The sequence below is a fragment of the Poecile atricapillus genome, chromosome 15, assembly GCF_030490865.1.
Source record: "Poecile atricapillus isolate bPoeAtr1 chromosome 15, bPoeAtr1.hap1, whole genome shotgun sequence".
In the NCBI taxonomy this organism is placed as follows: domain Eukaryota; kingdom Metazoa; phylum Chordata; class Aves; order Passeriformes; family Paridae; genus Poecile; species Poecile atricapillus.
The window spans coordinates 4,699,016-4,722,789 of NC_081263.1; the positions used below are offsets into that span (position 1 = coordinate 4,699,016).

General features: G+C 43.2%; 1 protein-coding gene across 1 annotated transcript in view; it reads left to right on the top strand.

Annotated features, from left to right (window-relative positions):
- CDH4 (cadherin 4) overlaps nt 1-23,774 on the top strand; it is a 413,499-nt gene that overhangs the window by 331,233 nt on the left and 58,492 nt on the right. The window contains exon 7 of the mRNA XM_058850685.1: nt 8,253-8,425. Within this exon, the coding sequence (XP_058706668.1) occupies nt 8,253-8,425 (173 nt within the window). The remainder of the gene's footprint in view (nt 1-8,252; nt 8,426-23,774) is intronic.

Genomic DNA, 23,774 nt, shown 5'->3' on the forward strand with positions numbered 1-23,774 from the left:
TGGTGTGAATGAGTGCTGAGTATAGAGAGTCCCCCAAAATAAAGGAATATTAGTATTTCTTACATGAGAAATGTTGTAATTTAAAATTTCTCCATCTCCTCCTGAGTCCATGGAACTCTGATAGAATAATTGTTGATAACATGCCACGTGAAAAAATGAAATAGCTGGAAGCCAAATCTATATGTGGCAAATTGAGTTAAAGAAATTTCATAAAAAATAAGCAGTATATAAAAAAACCCAAGGATTTTAAAAGCTGATTATTCTACTAGTGTCCCAGTTTGTTTATTTTATTTCTATGCCAGCAGAGATTCCCTCAGAGATTAACACCATGGACTAATGCACAGATAGGGCCAGAAACTCGAAAGTCATCTGAATATTAAGAATTTAAATCTTTAGCCTCAGTGATTTGAACAGAAAGTCAATTATGAGGCTGAATTAGTTTTCAAATTAAACTGCAATTTAAGGCTTGTGAAATTAATCTTTTAAGGCATATAGTTTCATTCATATATATATTCATGGGGAGAATTTGGATTCTGCAGTTCTGGCTTGTTCCTCTTCTCCAGCCTGACAGTGGAATTCATGAGGAGATGCCTGGTGTGCCTGGTTGTTTGTTCATTGAAGGAAAAGAGCAGGTGTTGCTGGGTGGCAGGGCCTGAGAGCTGAAGAGAAGATGTTTCATTTTAAAAAATGAATAGGACACAGAGTGAATCCCTCTTCTGCTACTGCAACCCATTCCAAAAACACCATCGTGCTGCTCATAGTCAAAACATTCAATATGTCTTTTCCAGCTTGGAGATAATTTTAGAACTCTTCATTTAGGAAGGTGCCGGTTCAAGAGAGCACCTGAAGAGGTTCATGGATGGGGCTGCCACAGGTTCTGGTTTGTAGCACTAGAAACTAAAAATAGTGCAAATGCTGAAGGTTTCAGAGAGATCATGCACAGGTAAAACATTCCAGAGGGTCTGAGTAGGACTCAATGGATTCTTCCATTCATCCCAGAGGTATTCACAGGTTGTGTGAATTACTTCTGGATCCATCCCAAGTTTGAATATATTCATCTATGGCAGTACCATCTTCTGCACCCTGGGCAGGTGCTCCTCTTATCCTTGCACTTCATATGCTATTAAAAATGGCTTTGTCCAACCTGATTCTATTCTCTCGCACATTACACACAGACTTAGGATACACAATATTCTTTTTCAAGTTCTTTTGCTCAGCCAAGCACAATTTTAAGATAAGGAATTGTTTTTCTGCAAACTCATGTGGTAGTGCTTTCCATTTTCTTTCGAGGTGAGTGGTTATGAAATCTGTGCTCTTAATTTCCTTTTCAGAAGCATCCAGTCCCAAGAGCAAGGAAGTGAATTATAGGACTGCAAGTGAGAAAAAAATGCAAATCTCGAGACTGATGGGTTTTCCCTCCAAAAACAAAAAAAAAAAAAAAAAAAAAAAATGGCCAAGTTGATGTAAAGGAAAAAAATGCAGAAATCAAGGTTTGACACCAATGTAGGAGGGAGTTACAACTGAACACTGTAATAGCCTACACTCTGCCTCCTTTTAACCAGCAGTTACAAATAGCATAGTATGATATATATAAAATACCATTTATATTATATTACACCACTTTGTATTGTATTGTATTCTCATGTCAAAATTCAGGGATTGGATCCCTGTGGAGGATGTGGTGAGTGTCAGGTTGTGTGCAGCTGGGGCTGCCTGGTTTCTGGAGTCACACCTACCTTCAGTGCAGCATGAAACCTGGCTGTGCTGCTCAGCACAATTCAGTGGGGATATTCAGGATACCTTGTCTGAAGTAGTCATGCTTTCCCCCTTCTTCAAATTAGCCCTGGAAATGGAGAGGATGCACGTGCAGGAGCTCAGCTGAGCTGAACCTCGTGAATTTATGCAGCCAGAACCATTTGCTCAGAGGCTGGATGTGCCTTTGCCCATCCTGATGTTCGACTGGTGGGATTTCTCTGGGGTAAGGGGGTCTCAGCGGGCTGCAGGCTGCTGGAGGGGAGTGATCTTCAAATCTGGCAAGGGCCATGTGTGTGCTGCAGTCAGTGCATCTGCTCCTTGGCTCTCCGGAGGTATTTATTCCATTTTTAACAATAAGGAGATCTTATTTCCGTTCTGGGTGACAGCAGCCTCTTCAGCTCTCTCTGTTGTCTCTCCAGACCTGCTCACTCTCTTTATTCTCATTAGGTTGGCTCTTGCCCTGTCTGAAGCTGAGAATCCAATGTCTCTGCTAATTAGGAAGTGGCATCCGTTATGAATTAGGTTAGCTGCTTGAAAGGTCAAAATTTGCCAATGATTACAAAAATTATGTTGAAGGAGAATGACAGCAGCTATCAGTTACGACAGAAAGAATACCATTCAGAAGGAAAGTGCTGCTTCTACTTTGTTTTTTTATCCAGAGCATGTAGGATGCAGTTTAATTTAAGTATATTTGCAATTTATTACACCTGCAGTACTTGCACTCACTTCTGTCATCTTGATGTGTTGTCCACGTTCCTGCTCACCTCTGTGACTCCACTCAGCACTGTTGCTGGGTCAGCTGCCTAACTTCATTTAAAACCCTGAGCAATGAGTATGTGAAATTGTTTCCCATCACCCACTGAACACATTTCATTTTTTGACTTGAGGATGCAGGTTTGTTAGATGAAATGATTTAGTCTTTAACGCTACAGAAAGTTCAGTTGTACTTTTTCAGGATCCCATCATACTTGTCTTGGAACTTGGTTTTGATGCCTTTGCTTTTGTTGTGGTTCTTTTTGTCCCTGAGACCTCCTTGCAATGGGTGAAATCACCTGAAGTGTGAATTTCCCTGTTATGAGCAGGGGCTTGAGCTTCCCATCCTCTGTGGGGAAGGAAACTAATATCAGGAAACTCTTCTGAGTTGGAAATGTTGGCTTCAGGAAATGTTGTAAATTTTACACTGTTGCTCAGTATTTAATCTTCCCACAACTCTTACTGTCATCTCTAGCATCAGATGCAGAAGCTCCACTAAGTGAGCATTCCAATTTGGGGGTAAAAAATGAGGAGTAAGGGGAAGCTTCCATTAGTACAAAGCCATCATTAACTTGGGTTAATGAAGATCTAATGTAATATGGCTATCACCACATGTCTGCACATAATGATTCCGTCCTTTTCCATGTGGGAATGATTAAATTAAGTATCTTGTAGGTCAGAATTAGACTAAGAAGGTTAACCAACCTTTAATGATTCTGCAGCCATTTACCAGCCATTTAAAAACATAAACTGTAAGATAAAGCTAGATAGAGAAACAGTATTATCAGTAAAAAGTGGGTGAAGTTTTAGTGTTTTCTGTTTATATCATAGAAGATTGAGAGGGTTATGTGCTTCTGTAGAGACATGTGGGATAAAGGGCAAAGTGAAAGGAGTTTTTATTTTTCTATTTTATTGGCTTCCCAGTAAGTGTCCATTACCTCTTTATTTTAACATGCATTAAATCTAACTAATGGATATCAAACCAGCTTAGAAAAATGGCAATTATAAAGCAATTGTAACAAAGACTTCAGGAACACAACTGTGCCAAAATATTGTTTGTGTGCCTTAAGATCCTGAAAGCTCCATCTTTATGGAGAAATGAAGTTGCATAGATGGGAAGGCAGAGATTGCAGACACCGTGAGGGGAATTAGCAGCCCTCAGCATGCTTTGGGATTGTCTGAGCTACAAAGAACCAAGCTGATGCTCAGATTCCACGGTGATTTGAGGGGGATATTTGTTTATGACTGTGCTTATCTGCTTACCCATGCTCAGGGCAGCTATCTCTCTTGCTTTGCTTTTCTTTTTCCTTAACATATATAGATGGAATGAGATATGGTGAATCTAACAAAATCTCTTTGCAATTACAAGGAGATGCAATTCATTTTAAAACTGACAAACAAAACTGAATGTACAGGTATAAATTATCTCCCTTTGCTTCCATTCCCCCAGGTTCTGTAAAGCATTTTTTTCCCTATCCTGTAGAAACTTTAATTAATCCAATGGGAATATTTTCCATAAGGTTTGCTTTCAAACATTTCTCTCTTGTGTCTTATCCATGGTTAGAAACAAAACCATCTCATTTGACAAAATAACATCTGGGAGGTTATGGGCTCTGGGAAACCAAAGGGAATGCACTGGCAAGTTACAGATTCTGGAGATCTGCCTTTTATTGATAGATGTCCTTTGTCATGCCATCCATTAATTTTGACTCAGGTGATATATGAACTCTGCACATTAATTAATGGAGGCTAATGCACAGTAATCTTGTCATCACTAGATGTGCATGGTAATTCAATCTGCTGCTCAGAAGAGCTGTTCAACATGCAGAAAATTTGATTTAATATTGACATGATGTACTAGGTTTGGTATTTTATTTAATGCACCATGTGCCTTATTTGATGAGAAATTGTTTTCTTTCAACAGGTTACGTACCTGAGTTAGGCCAGGTGTGTAGTTTAATGCAGTTATATCAGATATATATCTGATATATCTGCACTGGGTATTCATCTTGTGATACACTGCACAGGCTGGGGCAAATTTCTGAGTTTGGGCACTTTATGCATTCAATTAATGTTGTCAGTGTGCTTGAGTGCAGAGCAGAAAAATAAAGGTGATGCTTTTCTCAGGCACTGAAAGTATAAAGTCTCTCTTGCTCTGTTTACACTCATTCGACTTACTCTTGTAGTTTCATCACCACCAGAAGGATCTGGTACAAAATTGGCAGAGTACAGGTTTGGGGTCTTGAGTGGAGTTTTCTCAGTGTTTCTGGTCTGTAGTAGCTGCTCCTTGCCTCTGTTTGGGTATAATACAGGGCTGTAAATATGGTGTGGTTAATATTTTATTTCCACAAAACGCACACATCCTGTGGGTGTCCAGATTGGGCAGTCAGTGCTTTGTCACTTAAAACCAAACAATACCAGCTTCAATCCTCGAGTGTGTTAGAGCTGTGCTCTCTGCCACTGTATATTTGCCTAATTTGTGTAGGATTAGGGGCTGGATACAGGGATATATTGCTTTTATTTTAATATAAAGTACATGAAGATGTATCTCCATGCAAAGGACATAGAAGCATGACATTATTTACTTTTATTGCAGGTAGATCATCACCAACCATCTGAGTATAGTGCAGGAGTTAATACAGCACCCAGAGGATGTCAGGCACTTTATCTGTGTATAACTCTGTTGAATACTCTTGTGCACAGATCTATGTTTGTGTCATTCACTGCAGCACGCAGGTATCTGGAGGATACATCTTGTTAAAGACAGCCTAAATGCAGAGCAAGCCAAGTGGAACAGAGGCAGGGGTGTGGGTTACTCCAGCTGATCCCTCGGGATGGTGCCCTGGGCTGGGGGAACGGGAGATGCTGTCGGTCAGCACTGCCAGGTGGGAAAAGTGTGAGCACAGAGAAAGGAGAGGAGATACCAGCCCCTGTCCAGACTGTGGAGAGGGAGAAGCAATTTGCAGCCAGTTTACAGCAGACTGTGGTCAGACAGGCAGCTCCAGGGAGAGCCAGGAAGGAAGTGGCTGCTGTAACTCCATCATGTGCTGCAGCCACACAGGGCCCTTTGCAGAGGGTGTTTGATTAAGTTACAAGATAGTAATTAATGGCAAATTCCTCTCTTTATTTTCTCTGTGGTTGGGTTTCATAATCAAAATTAAAGATAGGAGATAGGGAGCAGATTGCCTCTTGAAATACAGCTCCCTGGTGCTCAGTTCATGACTTTAGAGACATTTCTCCTACCCCATCTCCCTTTATGGAGATGTAGGTCAAATGCTATTGAAATAGTCCTTTTTCTCTAGAGCAGACGTGTTCAGTGCAGGGCTACACTGCAGGAGAGAAGCAAAAGGGTCAGAGAAAGAGTGGAGGAGACCTTCCATGCTCTTCATCCATGGTACAGCTGCTGTCCCCCCATCCCCTCCCACCACAGTTGCAGCCTGTCAGGTTCCCCTGCCAAGCTGGGAACCCATAATTTCACACGTGTTCTGGGTAATTTTGGAAACTACAGTACAGTTTGAGACATCCCACACGAGGAGGGACCACAATTGTGGGGTGCCCTTGTGTGAACCTGGAAGTCCAAATGACTTTCAGAGCTGTTTTTTGAGCTAGAAGTGCATCATGAAATACCACCTCTTTTTTGGAACACATCCTAGGACTTTACATGTCCTAAAATAGATTATGTTTTCCTCTTCCGCTTCTGTTTTCATTAGCCCCAGGTTTTGACATTCTGTTCAGAGATATTTTCAGTATTGAATGCATTAAGATAACATAAATTCCAAATCAAACATCTCATTCAGCATATTTCCTATTTAAATTTCTCCTGTACATTTTCCCTGTAGTTATCTAAGGGTTGATTTCGTTATTTGTATCAGCTGTCTCGTGATAACTGGTTTTGCAAAAGAGCAAAAAACGAATGCTTGTAGAGAAAATAGAGAAAATTTGTTGCTTGCACAGCCTTGTTTCAATTCAGTGTTCCTTCCGTCTTCTGAAGTTTATTGATCAGGAGAATGTTAAAGTTGTTGAATAGTTTGTTTTCATTTCACAAATGTGAATCAGGATTATTGCAGAAAAACAGGAATGTATTCATCATTAAGATTTGCTTTACACATTCATTTATTTTTTAATCTATAATTCTTATTGAACTAAGAAAACTCACAGGAATATATGTATCTCCACCAAGAACAAAAAGAGCCTGATTGAGGCAGATGGAAGATCAGCCAAGCACTTCACACAAGTGCAAAAACACAAACTTCTTGCTAATACTGAGAAACACTGTTTTCCCAGATTTGGGAAAGGTACTGGGGGGATTTCCTACATGCTGAGTAGCTTAAAGACACTTGGCTAAGGTATAAAATGGTGCAGCCATTTAGAGCATGGGGTATTTTTCAAGTCCTTTGCAAACACATACAAGCTCTCCAGCTGTCTGGTCTCCCTGCATGAAGAGTGTGGTGGCTCCCAGTGTGACCAGGCTGGGGACCTGGGTGTGCCAGAGGATGCAGCCACACATCCTCAAGTTTGCCCATGGCTCACATCTAACCCAGAGACCAGAACAAGCTCAGCTCTTTTTGTAAAGCCACGTGTGGCTCCATCTCGAGTCAGCTCAGGCTCTTGCCAGGACCACTTTGCATCTCTCCAGCATGGCAGGCTCCTAAGCTGGTCCGTGTGCTCAGACTTCCCAAATGCGCAGTGTTGGAGCGGCACCTTCCCTCTTTTCATGGATGCCGTTGGGTTTGGTGATCACAAAATGAGGTTCTGTCTGGTTTTGCTGTCTCTCTTTGCCTCCCACTCCTCCTCTCAGGTCTCATATCATTATATTCATCCACTGTTGCAGATTGCCTTGTGTGAGCAGTGTGTGCCTGCCCTTCCACTCATTCCCTTCCATCAATATAAGAAGTGTAAAGCTGGGCCCTACAAGCTCTGGGGGGTCACAGGACCATGCAGCTGCAGGAGTCCATCCAATCAAGTAACATCTTTTACGCTCATAATGATAATTTCCCACTTTAACAAAACACCCTGCTGCCAAACTCCAGTGCTAATGAGCCTGTCAGTGCATCAGTGCGCTCCCGACAGCATCGAGAATGTAGGGATTGTTTTTTGCAAGGCAAATGAAGACACTGATGATTAGCAAGAAACAAACCAACAATTCAATACATCACTGGCCACACATACCAAATCATTGATTTTCTGTCCTGCTGGGCAGCAGCTGTTGTATTTGCTCTGCAGAAATGGATTTTTTAATCCTGGAGGGACAGGAAAGGTGGATGTTTCTCCAAGAACTGGAAGCAGCAGGCAGTTGCTTCCTGTACTGGGCATGGGCATGTTGGTGGTGTCCTTCTGAAGCTGCTGAGAAGTCTGATGGGCTTTTCCACTATTAAATTCTACTTCTGAATGCACATGAATGCGGTGATTGGATGGAAAAAAAACTCCTGTGAGTATCTATGAAATTGCAGGACAAAAAAATGCTGCCCTAAAACTTACAATCACTGAAAGAATTAGAAGTTAATCATAGATACCCTTACATGACTTCTCTCTGTCTACCAGTTACGTGCAATCAGCATCCTTCCAGATCATCTATCTCAGCAGTGTTGCTATTTCCATAATCCTCGCCTTGCCTGGCTGGCTGGATTGAAGTGAGATGTCTGTTCCATAGCATTTCTGAACCAAATGCATGACCCTGGGTCAATGGGACCACAATCTGCTCAGCAATGAGGTAGCACTGATAATTCCTCTTGGCTCGTTCCCAGGGACCTACGTGATGACGGTGACGGCGAACGACGCGGACGACGGCACCACGGCCAACGGGATGGTGAGATACAGGATCGTCACCCAGACCCCGCAGAGCCCCTCACAAAACATGTTCACTATCAACAGTGAGACAGGGGACATTGTCACCGTGGCTGCTGGGCTCGACAGGGAGGTGAGTTTGAATCCGTCTTACCAGGTGCTGTTGAGGGTTGCTGATGCGAAAAGCCCAAACCCTGTCTTTAATCCCAAGCCTCTAAAAGCTTGAGGTGAGGTGTGGAGATCACAGTCTTTGCTTCTGCAACAACTGTGGGGCATCGTGGCTTTGATGTGATATTTTTGTCTTAATCCATAGCAGTCGATGAAACCCTGTGAGCATCTTCAAACTCCTGGAGCTGATGTTTTCCTTTCCTAAGTTTGTTAAAGTCAAAGATATAGAAAATACTCCAGGAGGCATAAGGGGATGAATAAATGGTCATTTGTCCCCGCTTCTGTTGGGGGGCAATAAAGTGCCAGACATCTATAGCGCTTTCTAGACCTTAGTTCTTTGCATGTTACCCCTGGAAAAGGAACACAGCCTGCACTCAGCACACTTTGTGTCCTTGTGTCATTTCCAAACTAGTAAAATGTCATCCAGTGATTTTGGGTTTGTGTGATGTTCTGCCTTTAGTGCCTCTTCTTTCTGGCGTTTTACAATGTGCAGCTTTTTCAAATGCAGCAGAAATTTCACTTTTACTGACAAAAAAATACTTTGCCAGTGTAAACTATATAATGTGATTCTCAGAGCTCTGCTTCCTCTGGTTGTGGGTGTAGCTCAAGGACAAAGCATTTATACCTCAGATGTAAAACAAAAATCAATGCAGTGTCAGTGGTGGGATGGAGTGAGTGGGGAAGGAGGGGATGGGGTCAGTGGGTGTAAAGGGAGAGAACCCCAGAACTTCAGTTCTGTTTTTAATTCCCCATCGGACTGTGCAGGTCATGCAGCTCAGTGCAGCTGGGGGAGCCCCAGTAATTGAGCTAATTGAAGGAAGGATCATTTGTCCATGGAACAATGGGCCACAGAGAGTATGGAAGGAAGGACTTGCTTAGTCTGAGGCTCAGACATTTATGTTCAGGCAGTACCCAGACTTAACACATCCAGTGGGAGAGTCCAATTTGGGAGAGCCCAGTGTTCTGTGTTCCTGGGAGAAGGCACCAGAAACCAGTTTTGTTCTTCTTTCCCTCCTTTCTTCCCCTGTGGGCAGGGGCAGAGCAAGCAGGAGTCCCCACATGTGGGCCTGGGACCTAAACTTTGAGAGGTGAAGCCTCCAGCACCTTGCAGATTTTTCCCGTGCCCCTCTGGCCAGCAGCACACTTTGTCCCCACTGCTGAGCGCTGGTCCAGGCTCCAGTCAGGAGACATTCCCTGCCAGGGATTGTGCCCGTGTCATTCCCGTGTCTGGGGCTGCTTTTCAGCTTCAGAGCAGCTCGGGGAGGAATCCCAAAGGCAACTGCTGGGAGCAGATAAAAGCTCCAGCAGCAGCTCAGCAGCACATGTGGAGCTGCAGGGCAGCCTCTGGGACACTCAGGATGGGATGGGAATGTGGCTGGGAATGCTGGCTGGGAATGTGGCTGGGAATGTGGCTGGGAATGCTGGCTGGGAATGTGGCTGGGAATGTGGCTGGGAATGCTGGCTGGGAATGTGGCTGGGAATGTGGCTGGGAATGTGGCTGGGAATGTGGCTGGGAGCAGCACAGGGCTCACCCTCAGCACTGTTTCAGGGTGAGCTGGCTCAGGGGGGACACAGTGTGTGAAACAGCTTTCCAAGGAGAAGGGCAGGAGAGCAGAGAGCTTTCCAGATTCCAGATTTCCAGGTGAAGACAGGAAGCAGAGCTGGGGGAGTACAAGGAGTTCCAGCACTCCTTCCCACCTGACGTGGCAGACTCTGCAAGCACAACCTAGGGCAGATTTGACCTTTCCCTACTCCTTGTATTCTGAGAGCTGGGAAGTTGGCTGAATCTTAAGCAGGCAGATTATCCCAGGCAGTGCTGGAGCCTGCGGCAGGCTCGCAGTGGAGGAGGAGAAACGAGTGCTGGAGAGCTTGCTGGCAGCCCCCAGGGGGATGGTAGCAGAGTACTCAGAGAAGAAATTGGAATTCTGGCAGGAAAATGCTGATTTTATGGAAATGAAAGAACTATTATTGCCCCCCTGACATCAGCATTTTAATGCAGGGCTCTATGGGCAGAGAAAGGTCGTCGTTTTATATTAATTTCAGAAACACAGATTGGGATAACTTGGTGGGAGAGAGGTTTTAATCTCAGCAAATCAGCTCAGGAAAGAGGCAGGTGATAATTAGGGGGAAAGGATAAGGCAGGATGGTTGTCTTTTTCAGTGTTTCTCTCATTGCATCTGAAGTATTTTAAAAACTTGCAGGGGAACCATGTGCTTCATGGGAGTTCCCTTGTGCACAGGGTCCAGGAAATGACAGCTGGCACATTGTGTGTGGAAATCTGGTGTTGAGTGTCCCAGGCTGAGTACAAGGTTGGGCAAGGGACACTTGGATCGAGGCAGAACAACCAGCTCTGGGCATAATCCTGGGGCTGCCCTGAAGCTACGGAGCATGCTTATTCCCAGCACTCTCTCCTACATTCAGGATTGCATCTGGAACTGGCAAAACTTCCCAGTTCATTAACATAAAGTTATATTGTGTCTAAGTTGAAAACTGTGTTCAAACACCCCCATTACTGTACCACAGACTGGTTTTTTGTTTTTGTTTGTTTTTCCTGAAAACTTGAGGAAGCTATTAGAGGAGTGAATTTGGGTTTGCTGCTGACATTTCCTTGTCATTAGGAAAAGGAGACGAAGAGCAATATTTGGAATGCAGATTTGTGTAAATTAAAATGTTAACAAATCTGACCTATTCAGCTGAAACTCCTATAACCAAGATAAATTCCCTGGATACCAGTTATTTCTCCAAATACTTATTGACACATTTATCAGTGCCTGAGAAATGATTAAGGTAAGCTGTGGTGATACAGAACCAGGTTTTCAGTCTCCATTGGACCCTTCTCCCTTGCTTCTGCAATGCAAAGCAGGTGTAAAAATAACTTCTGGAGCTATTCCACATCTGAGAGACAGGTCCATGTTCCAGATCCAGCATTTGTCTTTCAAAAGGGAGAAAAGTCACTTCAGAACTGGTGTTCCCAGCTCAGCATTTCTGTTGCATGCTCATTAAATGAGATTTCCTGATGTTCTCAGCATCGCCACTTAAATGTTGGTTCTTTGTTGGTTTCCTAACAATCCATGAAAGAATGAACTGGATGAAGTTTTAGCTTATTTTGTGTCAGGACAAGTGTTTTGTTTGACCTGCAACAATACTATTTTAAGACAAAGTAATGTATTTTTGCTGCTGTTTCTAAACTCTCATTTCCACAAACCATAGAGGAAATTAAAAACTCAGCCTCTCAAACTGTGCTGGTCTCTCCTAAACGTGTCTGACACTGAAGATAGCACAATCAAAAGCCAAAGTATTAAAATACTGATGGCTTTAAAGTTATCTTACCTGGTTCCCCTTAATCTGGATGTAAATATGGTGACAATGCTCTGTGTCCACTCACTCATTATGACTGCACTTAATTGAATGGATCCCCAAGGAAGATAAAGTTAATTGGACTGCACTTCATAAAAATTATTAAAGGAAGACACTTTAGCAACAGCCTGATGTAAGCCTGGATGCCTGAGGGTGAGAAATGCCAAGGGTGGAACAAAGGAACACCTATTCCTTGAACTAACAGGGAAAATGATAGGGATTTAAGGTCATCAGAGTTTCACAAGTACATTCAGACAGCAAGGTTTTGATGAAAAAGTTAAAAGCAGATGCTTGCTGCAGGAAAACCTTAGAAAAAATCTGCAGCTGATTTAATGAAATTAGGAGGAAAAAATCATGTGATGGTGGGAGCACAAAATGTGTGGATTTTAGGGAAGGCTGTGAATGCAGGAGATGAACAGGTTGTGGCAGAGGTCAGGGGCAGGAAGGGACCATGGCAGCTGATTTAATTTATGGCAGGCTGCTGCAGAAGTGGGTGGTACTACACGAGATGCTGCCAGACTGACGGCTTCATTTAGCAGCAGATCTGAATTCCACATCTCATTAAACTGGGGTTTTCTCCCACCGGGAAGAAAATTGCAAGAGGTAAGAAAGGGTCAGGTGAGTTTCAGACACAAGCAGAACATTCATATTTTTGTTTTCCATCCTGAAAAGTAACATTTCTCTGTATAACCTTGTAAAAGCGACCAGCTCTGTTCCACATGTTACTTTGTTCCTCCCACTCAGCCCAGTGTCCCAGGTGGGATCAAGCCCAGACTGTCAGGCTGATGATGCTCCTGGTGCAGTAACTCAACCCCATCACCAATTTTGATTTCTCTGGTGGCAGAATATCTGTCTCAGTAGCACAGTAAACCTGCACTGGGGCTATAGTAGAGGCAATATCATCCTCTGAAAAGCTTCCCCTAAATATTTTATGAACACAGACTTTGAGCAAGCAGGAGGGAAAAAAAAAAAAAAAAGGAATGAGAGAAAAGGAGGTGGTTGATCCCAGGCTCTGCTGGCAGGCCAATAAATGTAGAGACATCTCAAATGTCACCCAGGTTTATTTGAGATAATAAGTATTTCAGCACTGTGGTGCTTGTAGTGTAATGTTGCTAACTTTTTGAGATGTCCCCTAGAAAGGAGTCCCTTCCCAGCACATTCATCTGGTGCTGGAGAAACGAAGGCAGTCAGGAGCACTGAGTTGCCTCTTCCAAATTTCTGTATGTTTGTATTTCTTTTAAAAGTGATTGGATCTCTGCTGCTGCAAATGCTTTTAAAAATACATGAAATCCGATTCTATGATTACTGCACTTGGCTTTCTGAAAACGTGATGTTGCTGGTCCTTCTCAAGTGAGTGAAAGATAAAAGAGAGAGCCTGCCAACAACTGAGTTAGAGGTTTATTTTATTTATGAATGAAATGGCAGAATTTTTATGGGGAAGAGGAGAAGTTCTTCTTATTAGCAGAGACAGTTGATTTCTTTTCGAACACTCTGGGTTTGGTGCAGTAGACATTTCTGATAGTGCAGAATTTGAAATGTTAGGTTAAAAAAAACAAAAATAACAACAACTGTAAACTGCTCCAAACATTGAGCAGGGATGGTTTTTACTATCTGCAGTAACTTATATTTATCTCCAGGTCATTGCAACAGCTTTACAAAACCTCCTTGTTCTTTCAAATGCTGGCTGGGAGTAAACAAGGCATTGTCCTGGTACAGGAATGACTTTAGCCATTGAGACTGCTGTGAAACATTCTCATAGATAGGCATCCACTAATCTGAGATTACCCAAATACAGTTTGGGTTTAATCTGGGTTTGTCTTTTCCAGCCAGACAATCATCCAGGTGTAGCCAACAGGCAACTCAGGCTGAGCCTGGCCAGTGTAGTCCAGCAGCTTTCAATCCTTTATCCACCCCTGGAATACAGCAAAAGGAGTTGATTTTGTTCTAAATTACTGTGGCCATGCTAATTATTTCCCTCACTGCATATCAATGTGATGTTCTGCAGAGCTGCCTCTCCTCCTTGGGGCAGGGCTGGAGGAGCATCTGCTGCAGCGTGAGGCTCAGGGATCCCACACCATACAAGTGATGGATGAGTTTACCTGGGCAGATTGTCACTTGTGTGTGTGTGTACTGACAGAATACAAAGAACAAGGGAAAGTGACATCTAAACAGCCTGAATGCATCCTGAGAGCTTCTGTTTCCATTTTCCTCAGTCAGATTAGCCTTCTCCAAGGAGCAGAGAGGAGTTATGCACAATTGCTACAAGCATGTCACCTTCTGACATGCACAATCCAGCATCCACACTGTTTGCTATTTGTATCTATTACAGGAGTTCTTTAAAGTGAGAGGGATTCTGCTTTTCATGTTCTTTTCCAGAGAAGAACTAAAACAAAGTTGTTAGACTGCAGAACCACAAGTTCATCTTTTCAAGATGAACTTCCCATATCACTTCATCAAAACATGCAGAAAAATGCCTCCACAGCTGAACTCACAGGTGGAGAACCACAGTGAGGGATTATTAATTATTTTTCCAGCAAGGCACATCCATTTCTATGAATTTGGACCACGAGTCCTTGTATTTAGCTCCCAGACTTGCAGGCTCCCCAGGTGACTGGGATGATGAAGGACTGTTACAGACTTCCAGGGTTAAGTGTCTTTTCCACTTCTCACAGCATTCAAATAGTGATTAGGAGTCCTTGTGGAACATGTCTTCAAGCCAGACATAAACTACCAGAGTCTTAGCAGGGATAAGCAGGTAAAATACTTCAGCATCCTCTGTCAGACTGTGCTTTACTTGTCCCTCCCAGCCTTGGCCTGTTTCTGACACTGCCACTGAGGAGCAGTTTGTCCCTGTGCTGGCACACACCAGGCTCTGCCCTCGCTGTCTGCCTGGCAGCCACCTGCCATCCCAGGGATTTGTGGAGCACAAAGTCACTCTGAGGGATGAAATCCACTCTGTGCACATCATTTATCGTGAATGCTACGTTATCCCTGATACCTTGTAATTTTTCAGGGCCGTGTAACGAAAATGTAAATACTGAAGCTTTATGTATTAATATGCCTGAAATAATTACTTAAAGATAAAACTGGTTAAATTATTCAGTTATAAAATTATCCCATTTCCACAGCAGCATATCCTGTCAAAGGAAGAGCTGATTAGCCATAAGCTGAATTTAGCCAGCAGATTTATGCTGGATTCTGGTTTATGTTTCTACATTGTACATAGGACTGATCTGAGTTTGCTCCACCATTCCAGTGCATTTCCTTTTCTCATTACAGACAAGAATGACCTTTCTCAGAAAATTATGGTGAGGAGCACTACCACTCATCAGTGAAGAAGATTCATTTTATTAACCCTGTGGAAGTGTGTTGTGCACCCAGTGGAGGGCCACTTGCAGTAATTTGAGATACCAGAAGTTAGCAGAGGGGAAGGGCTCGAATCTGTTCCGAGCACTGTTGGTCCAGCACTGCTTAAGGGATCCCTCATAACCTTTGTTATGAGGGTTGGGAAAGATGTGAGCAAATCCTTGTCACAGGAATCACACTATTTGTTTTAATTGAGAAGGGAACAATGCCAGTGGCTCTGAAGCCTTGTCACAATTCCCAGAAGGAATATGTCTCCCTGTTTGAGCTCCTCAAATTGCAGTGCCTGTGTGTCTTTCTGGTGGGTGTTTCTGGAAGGATCTGTACCTTTCCCTCTTCTGCATGATTGCTGCAACTCTAAACAAGAAGCTGACAATCAGTTTTAGAGCTCCTGTGTATGGAAAGGGTTTTTTGATTACTTTTCCTTTAAAAAAGCCTGATAGCTAGATAGACTAGTAAAACTGATAGAGGAAGGGCTCTGAGCCATGGCCTTGGAAGAAAATAGCATGAGTATGGGGAAAAAAAAAAAAAAAGGTGGATATGATAGGAGACACTTTTAAAGAATAAAAGAGCTTTCCAAAGAAAGAGGCTGGTAAATAGCTTGAAACCTGTGGGAGTCCTATGAGCAGGCAGCAAAACAGCCATGGTATTTATCTCCCACAAGGGTACACCAGGAGGATGATCAGGACACAAGGGTAACAGGCTGGAGATCATCTGGCTGTACAAAGTGAGAATATATCGGCACAGTTTGGCTGTGAGTTTGTGTCAGCTCAGCCTGGCTGTGTGATCTGCTTGCACTCACCTTGGCCCGTCCTGTCCTAAGGCCTTTCATTCCCTATCAGATTACATTTTTAATAAAGAGGGTCAAACAGAGCAGTAGGGCTGGTTTTATTGGTCTGCTTGTTCTGTGCAGGTTCTCAGCTCTGGTCCCAGTGCACTGTGTGTCCTTCTGAGGATGTGCACAGGAGGATGCTCCAGCCTCAGAACTGGGCTGTACATGGAAACTGCAGCCAGTTTACACCTCCCGTGGAGCCCATTCCACCAAGAGCGAGTCCTGCCCTTTGGCTGAAATGAAGAGTTTCCTCCCGCTCTGGCAGTGCCTCTGACACCATTTACTGCCTGCCAAAGTAGCTCACTGTTTGGTTTTTTAATTCTTTCACCCATTTGGTTTAGATTCTCTTCATACACCTGGCTTGCTTTCGGTGTCACCAGCATTTAGAGGTTGGAGCCTCTGGAGGAGGTTGTACTGACTCACATGTGGAATTGTAATGAGTTTTTTCATATTTGGGTGAGCTATTGAAGAGATATTACTAAATTGAAAAGCAGCATGATTTGAGGTTGAACTATTCAGATAAAACAAAGCTTTGAGTTTAATTGGATCCAATTATAGAGTCCGAGCAAGAATAGGACTGATACCCCACCTAATCAGTTCCCTTCTTTTAAATATGGAAATCTTCAGAGCCTCTCCTATAAGAAAATTCCACATATACTAATAGTCTGTAGATCCTTTTCTTTCTTCACACACATTTAATATGTTCAGAGAGTTCTGGTACAGTCTGGTTGCACTTGTTTCAAGTTGCTCATGAAATCCCACCTCTGACTACAGTGGGTTGGTTTATACATTATTCAGTAGTAAAATCCCAGCTGAATAGGGAGGAGGAAAAAAAAAGTTAAGTATCGGAGTGGAAAGCTCACCAGGTCCTTAGCATAATCTCTCTAGTTCAGACCTGCATTTCTTTTTCTATTTGAGCTTGTCTTACAGTGGAGAACAGTGTATCATTCCAATTTCAGATAGAAGACTACCTGCTCAGCTCAGGCAGATTTAAAGTTTTTCTTTTGGTACATCACATACTTTCCAACAGCCCCTTCCCCTCTCTAAAGGGATTATTGTCTAAATCTGCACGAGGTCAAGTGAAATAATTAAACACAAGCTGGCTCCACTAATTAACTTATCCACAGACCATTGTCTGTTATTAGCATTTTAAAGAGAGACTTTGTTAACTCCTTCTTCCTAGACCTAGTACTACTTTTTTAATAGCAGAATTCCTTCCTGTGAGCATCTTTGGCTCCAATTCTTGCTTAAATATTGTCTTCAACACATTTGCCAGAGCATGAGTGAGTTTATGGGATGTTTCACCCTGCATCAGTTACTTTTCTTATCTGGGCATAAGAAGAAGGCAGCTCGAATACAAAGGACTGTGTCTGTCAGAAGACCAAATACAGAGTCTTCTGAAATATTCTTAAAATAGAGTTTTCTCAGTGTAAATAGCAGAGAGGCTGTTACATGCTTTGTAAAGTATAATTTAAATTGTGATGTATCTAGTGGTTTTATAGTACATCTCATCTGGAACAGTGTCAGGATCATGGCATTTGTATTTGCAGAGGATGTAATTCTTCCAAAAATACAGGATGTGTGCACAGGGACCAAAATGTGGGTGTTTGCTGTTCTGTATCACAAATACTGTCTATTTCCTTGAGTTCTGTACTAATTAGTACCCAGAAAGGTGGCAGAAGGTGGCTCTTTGAAGGGGAGGGCGGTTCTTGTTAGACACTTGTGAGCATCGCTAGGCTGGCTATAAATAATCACAACATCAGGTACTGAGGTTTGGGCTGTTCTCCATTCACTGCAGGCTGAGAGAGGGCTCGTGGATAAGGCCAGCAAGGTGCCACGTGCAGGCAGGATGGAGCTGTGTGTTATTCTTCCCAAAAATGCACATTAAAGTATCTAGGAGCTTGTACTAGCAGAGCTGAAGCAGTGAGGCAGTTTTGTTCTTTTGTCATGGTAACCTCACCATTTTTCTTCTAATTTTTAGGCTAAATATTTTCCTTTCATTGTTGTTCTGTTATTCCAGTTTCTAAAAAATTCTCAGGACTTTGTGCAAGAAATCCTCATTAAATAGAGTACATGTCAGTACAATCATGTTTTATTCAAGCTATTCATTTTCTTTTTGCACTTAAAATGCTTTCTGTTCCAAATGCCTTTCCAGAAAAATAAATGTAGTTTTCAGTTAAAGTAAACAGGTCACATACTCAGTGACCTCAAATCTGATGGCTCAAATTGAGAAGGGGAACTAATTGCATAAAAATGCAGTGACTCCTATTATCCAGATGTTCAATAAGTTGGTCTTTCCAGTCTTATTTATACATGCCTGAAAAATAAATAGATTGTAGTTTCCTATTCATACTGACATGGAATTCACCTCAGTTTGTAGAGAAGGATCTTGTTTTAATGGTTCAGGGTTTGGGCAGATGCCCAAGGAACTGACCAGACTGACTGCAGCTGCCTGAGGATGGGAACTGGGGTTTGTAAGTCAACAGCAAATGACTCTTGTAGAAGTGGGAAGCTTTCCTGCCAGGTGTCTGCTATTCTAAAGTGAGGGCTTGATGCCACCCAAGCAGGAGCTTGCCAAATAAAATGCCTACTTAGGAATCATTGTGGTCCCCTTCTGAAGGTGAATTTCAGAGAGGTCAGAAGATCCTTGTCTCTTGAACTCGGGGCCAACCCTGCAGTTTGCTTGCAGCAGAGTAGAGCTGGCCCAGCCTCAGAGATCTGCTGTGATCAAAACACCCTACCCTATACTGGGTGTGTTTTGCTCACAGGAGAGCCTGTGCTGATGTGAAGTAGTAGATGAGAGGATACTCCACGCATTACTCATTCTGGAAGTGGTTTGTTTTGGAGATGTGTATGCTTCTGCAATTATTTTAGCCATTAAACTTCAGCCCTGAAAATGCTTTCATCTTAGCTGATTCCATCTTTTTGTGACCATGGCAATGCAGAGGAGGGAGATGGGAAATGCATTACTAGATTTGTAAATGATGTGGCCCCCGTATGTTTGATATCAGAACACGATGTTTGACAGAAAAGGGAATGAACAGTATTTGCTGGTAAATCAGCAGCTAGATGAGGTTTGAAAGAAAGCATATTTGAGCATAAAGAGACAATCTGGAAGGGTTACCAGTGCTGTGCACTATCAGAAAATCTGTCCTACAGATGAGCAGCCAAGCAGCTTCCACCCCTGAGTGCTGGAGAGGAGCTGGGTGGCTTCATGACTTCAGGGTATCAGCTCTTGACAAAACAATTGAGCAAACTTCCCTAGAAAAATAACCTGCAGGGAAACCTGCAAGGTATCAGATGGTTCTTAGGGTAGGTAGCCCACCCTCAGCTCCTTTGGGCATAGCCACATCCCTGAGAATCCCTAAAGCAAAAAGTGGGAGACTCTCTCAGATCTATCCATCACATTAGAAATTGAAGCACCAGAATCATTTATGTAGATCATCCTGATTAGGCAGGAAATGCCCCCACAATATTTTCCCCACCCCCAATTAGGACAAAGTAATGATTTTTTTTTTTAATTGTAATTACCAGTCAAAAAAGAAAATCTGGAGAGATTTAGCATTTTTGTTCTAATAACTGCAAAAATGTCGCATTGATATTGGTCTTTCAAAATTATGTTTGACATTTTGAAAGATCAATTTTTGTCAAAGTTAGCTCAGACCATTAAAACCATTTCAAAAAAGGACTCTTTTGCAATATAAAAATAAATTCCAAGTGAGGGAGAGCTTTCAAGTGCTCGTCCTTGGGAGCAGCTTCACTCTTAGCGTCTTGTGATGAAAAACCATTTTGTCATAATGTCCTCCACCAGTTTTCATCCTCAGGCCCCTTCTGCTCTCTATATGGTCTCTGCCACTACTGTCATCCAACCATATAAAAATGGGTATTTAGGGATGTTCTTCTGAAAACTAATTCCAGTGTTTGCAGTAAGAGCTGCTAATGTAACTCGGAGTGACCATTGCCTGCAGTATCAGCATCTTCAAAGGATGACTGACACATTTGAGAAATGGATTTTGTGTTACTCTGCTGACCCAAGACTCTGTGCCAGGGCAGTTCAGAGAAGGGCACAGGCACAGTCCTTTCCACACAGCTTCCACAGGGAATAAGGAAAGCTAAATTACAGACTTCATATCCAGATGTGCAGAGGAGCGTTCAAGGAAAATGCATTAGAACATCTTGCAAAAACTCATTTAAAGTTACATAAATTATTGTTTGCATTTTCACATGCAGTTATTTTCAAGTCTAACCAGCTGTATCTGATTGAAGTGGCCCTAAATAAATAGATCGTTACATAAACACAACATTTGTTTAGGGATTTTTTCCCAATAAGGTCTGGGCCCTGTTTGCTTCGCAGTGTTGCACAGACTGTGAGAAGGAGGTGTCTGAATTTCAATGGGACATTTTGACACAGAAAATCCCATTCTTAGTATGTTTGGAGTTTCTAAGTCATATGGTGACAGCTACCTTAAAAGAAGACACAGTAAATAATATGGCACATATTTTGCAGAGAAATTGGAACACGAGAAGAAAGTCCAAACAGGTGATGACATTTCATTTCACGTTTTTCACCCCATTTTGGTAGATCAAGGCAAAGTCTGGTGTGTGCTGATGCACTGAGCAGCAGTTCTGCTGGCAGGCTCCCCAGCAGCATCTTGGGTTGCTGTTTGCTGGGAAGGGCTGGTGTTTGCCATTCCAGGAGAGCCCTCTGTCAGGATCCAAGGTGGTAACACCTCACTCCCTCTGCCCCTGTTACCATCTCACAGATCAATTATCTGATAGAGGGTGCCCCTGAGCCAGGCCTTGGTTATTCACTCCTGCAGGTCCAGTCCATGAAGTTCAGAAGTCCTTAAGCACCACTGAAGTGCTTTCTAGCGGGTCCCAATATATTCATTCTATAAATGAGGAAATAAACCAAGTGACTGGAGGTGCAGAGATGCTCGTCTGTGCTGTCTTTGTTCTGAGCCAGAATAAAACATGAAAGAATAATCTGAAAGATGTGACGGTTTTTATTGAAGAAATAATCAGAGTCGCTTATCAGAATCAGGAAACCTGCTTTATCCTTTGTTGCATTATAAATAAGAATTATATTTGTTCTTGGGAAACAAGCCTGAAGTACGCTGCAAGATGTTATTATGAGTGATGCACAGGGAGGAACTGAATAAATACTGCCTGTCTGCCCCATTAGGTGGTTTTGTTTCTTACGTTTCTCTGATTCCTTTACCAGGAACGAGTTGTTTTATCATTTCAGAGGTGAGCCACTATTGGTTTGCTTGTGGGGGCCTGAATTCCAAGCTGACAAAAGGGAGGATGCCAGGCAAGGAGTGTGGTGGTGGGGAGGAGGCAGGGGCTGGGGTCTCCAGGTGTGCCCCAGCTGCTCACTGCCCACTCTCCTGCTGCAGGGAGAGCACTGTTGGCCAGGGCAGCCCATGATAGTGTGGAGGTAACAAGAAGAAACAGGAAGATAAAAGAGAGAAACAGAAATGGAAGGAAGAGACATTTGTAGGGGTTGAAGATTAAGGAGGGTGGAAGAGAGGAGTTTACTTTTTCTACTCTGGTAAACTCTTGCAAAGGGTGTAAGCTCTGGATTTGAAGGGTTGTAGAGAATGCCATCCTAGATAGAACAACACACATAGTGCAGCATCCTCTCGTGATCCAGGCATCTGTCAGAGCTGCAGGCACGAGCTCTTGGAGCTGTGTGTGCCGGTTATGTCTCGCGCTAGGTGATTAGATGTAAAATTACACACTATCATCTGAACTTGGAACATAAAACCACTTCCATGCTCTGTCTTGACTGTTCATAATGTTTCTTGGCAGAAGTTGTTGCAGACACCAGCTTTCAATCCTTCCAAATTAAATGTCAGTTGATGGCAGCGCCGTCATCAGCGGGAGCGTCCTGCTCATCCCACTTCCCCCGGCGCTGGGAGCGGCTCTGCACCTCCTCAGCTGCCTGATGAGCAGCTCAGCTGGGAGCAGTTTCGAAGGAGATCTTTGACTTTCTTTGGCTTCCCAGAGGAATTCATAATTATTTCCTCCTTTATCATGGAGTGCAGCTGGAGTCTTCAGCTCCATTAGAACTGCCCTGGTAATTTCACAGTGTGAAATTTACAGCAAACTAGGGACATTAACGTTAAATAAATTTATGCAACAGCAACCCTCGCCCAAGTCATTAAAAGTGTGTGCAGTTTTAAATGGATGCTTCAGCATGGCATTTGATAAGTTTGTTCATTTCTTTTCCCAGTCTGTTAATTATACATACACACACGCATTCTTCTGCCAGAGGTAGTGGTGGAAGCTGTGGCCGTGGATGTCACCTCCTTGCAAACACTTGAAGCATGGCTGTAATCCCAGCCTCGCTGGAGTGAGGAGAGGCTGTCACCAAGAGCAGATTTGGGCGGGGGGGAAGTGTGAGAGTGTGGGTCTGTGTGCAACTCCAGTAATCCAATTGAACTATGTAGTGATTCTGAATCACGTCTATTTGAAAAGACAGGGTATCATAAAGGCTGCTAATATGGTGGAAAATTGTATTAAGCTGAGACAAGACAATGTTGATTATGTGCAGGAGTAGTGCAGATGTGCCTGGCACTGGTCGTTTCTGCATGTTGATTGATCTTAAATACAGCAGAGCAGGGGACAGGATGGGGTCTCTATGGTTATTGATTTTGTTTCAGCTCCTTGGGCTGGATCAGAGGCTTTCAGATCCAGCTGCCTTGACCAATACAAGCCCTGATCAGAGAGCTTGATAAGAAAGCAGGCACAGGACTGATGTCCTGGCCAGGAAAACATGCTGGGTATGTCCTTTGAGAAGCAGATATTCAGGAACACTGCTGCTCTTCAGCTCCGTGGAGCCAGAGAGTGGAATTCACTGGGAGGCTGCAGTTGGGTTTTTGGGTTTTTGGGCTGCCTTGCTGGATGTTCCCAGCGTGGGCTGTGCAGGAACAGCCTAGAGTGCTCACGAGGGTCAGTTTGCTGCGTGATCTGCTTCATTTCAGTTTGCTGAAGGAGGAGACTTGGTTTCCTAATTGTTTAATTTTGGCTTCTATAAACCTGCTGGAGCAGAACTGTTGTTTTTCCACCTCTCCCACGTTCCAAGCAGTGAAGCTGGAAACAGGAGGTTTTCATCCTGTTCTTTGGCTGTTATCTCATTCCTCATGAGTCTTTATTAAGACAATTTTCTTTAGTCCTGCTCTGCCTAGAGCCACTGACCTCTGCAGCCTGGCTTCCAAGGGCTCTGTGACTCTGCTGGCATGAGCCATTTAATGGCTTCCAGCTGAAAGAGAGCAGGTTTAGATTAGATATTAGGAAAAAACTCTTCCCTGTAAGGGTGAGGAGGCCCTGGCACAGGGTACTTAGAGAAGCTGTGGCTTCTCCATCTCTGGAAGTGCCCAAGGGCAGGTTGGATGGAGCTTGGAGCAACCTGGGATAGTGGAAGGTGTCCCAGGTAGGAGATGAGCTTTAGGGTCCTTCCAACCCAGGCTGTTCCATGATTCCATGATCACTGTTTCAGTGGAGCTCGAAACACGATGTGGGAGTCAAATAAGATGCTGGCTTTCTAATAAACAAAATATTTAGGAGTAAAGATAATTAAGCATCTAGCAGTCAGTAAAAAGGATTTGTGGATGTTTGTCCTGGGAATTCTCTAATGTCCCAGTCCTGGGGGGTTTTTTATGTACGGGCATCTCCACCTACCTTGTCTGCAGCCTGAGCTCTGTGCAGGTGAGTCTGCTGACACAGGTGAGTTTTCATGATTGTGGTTTAGTTCTGA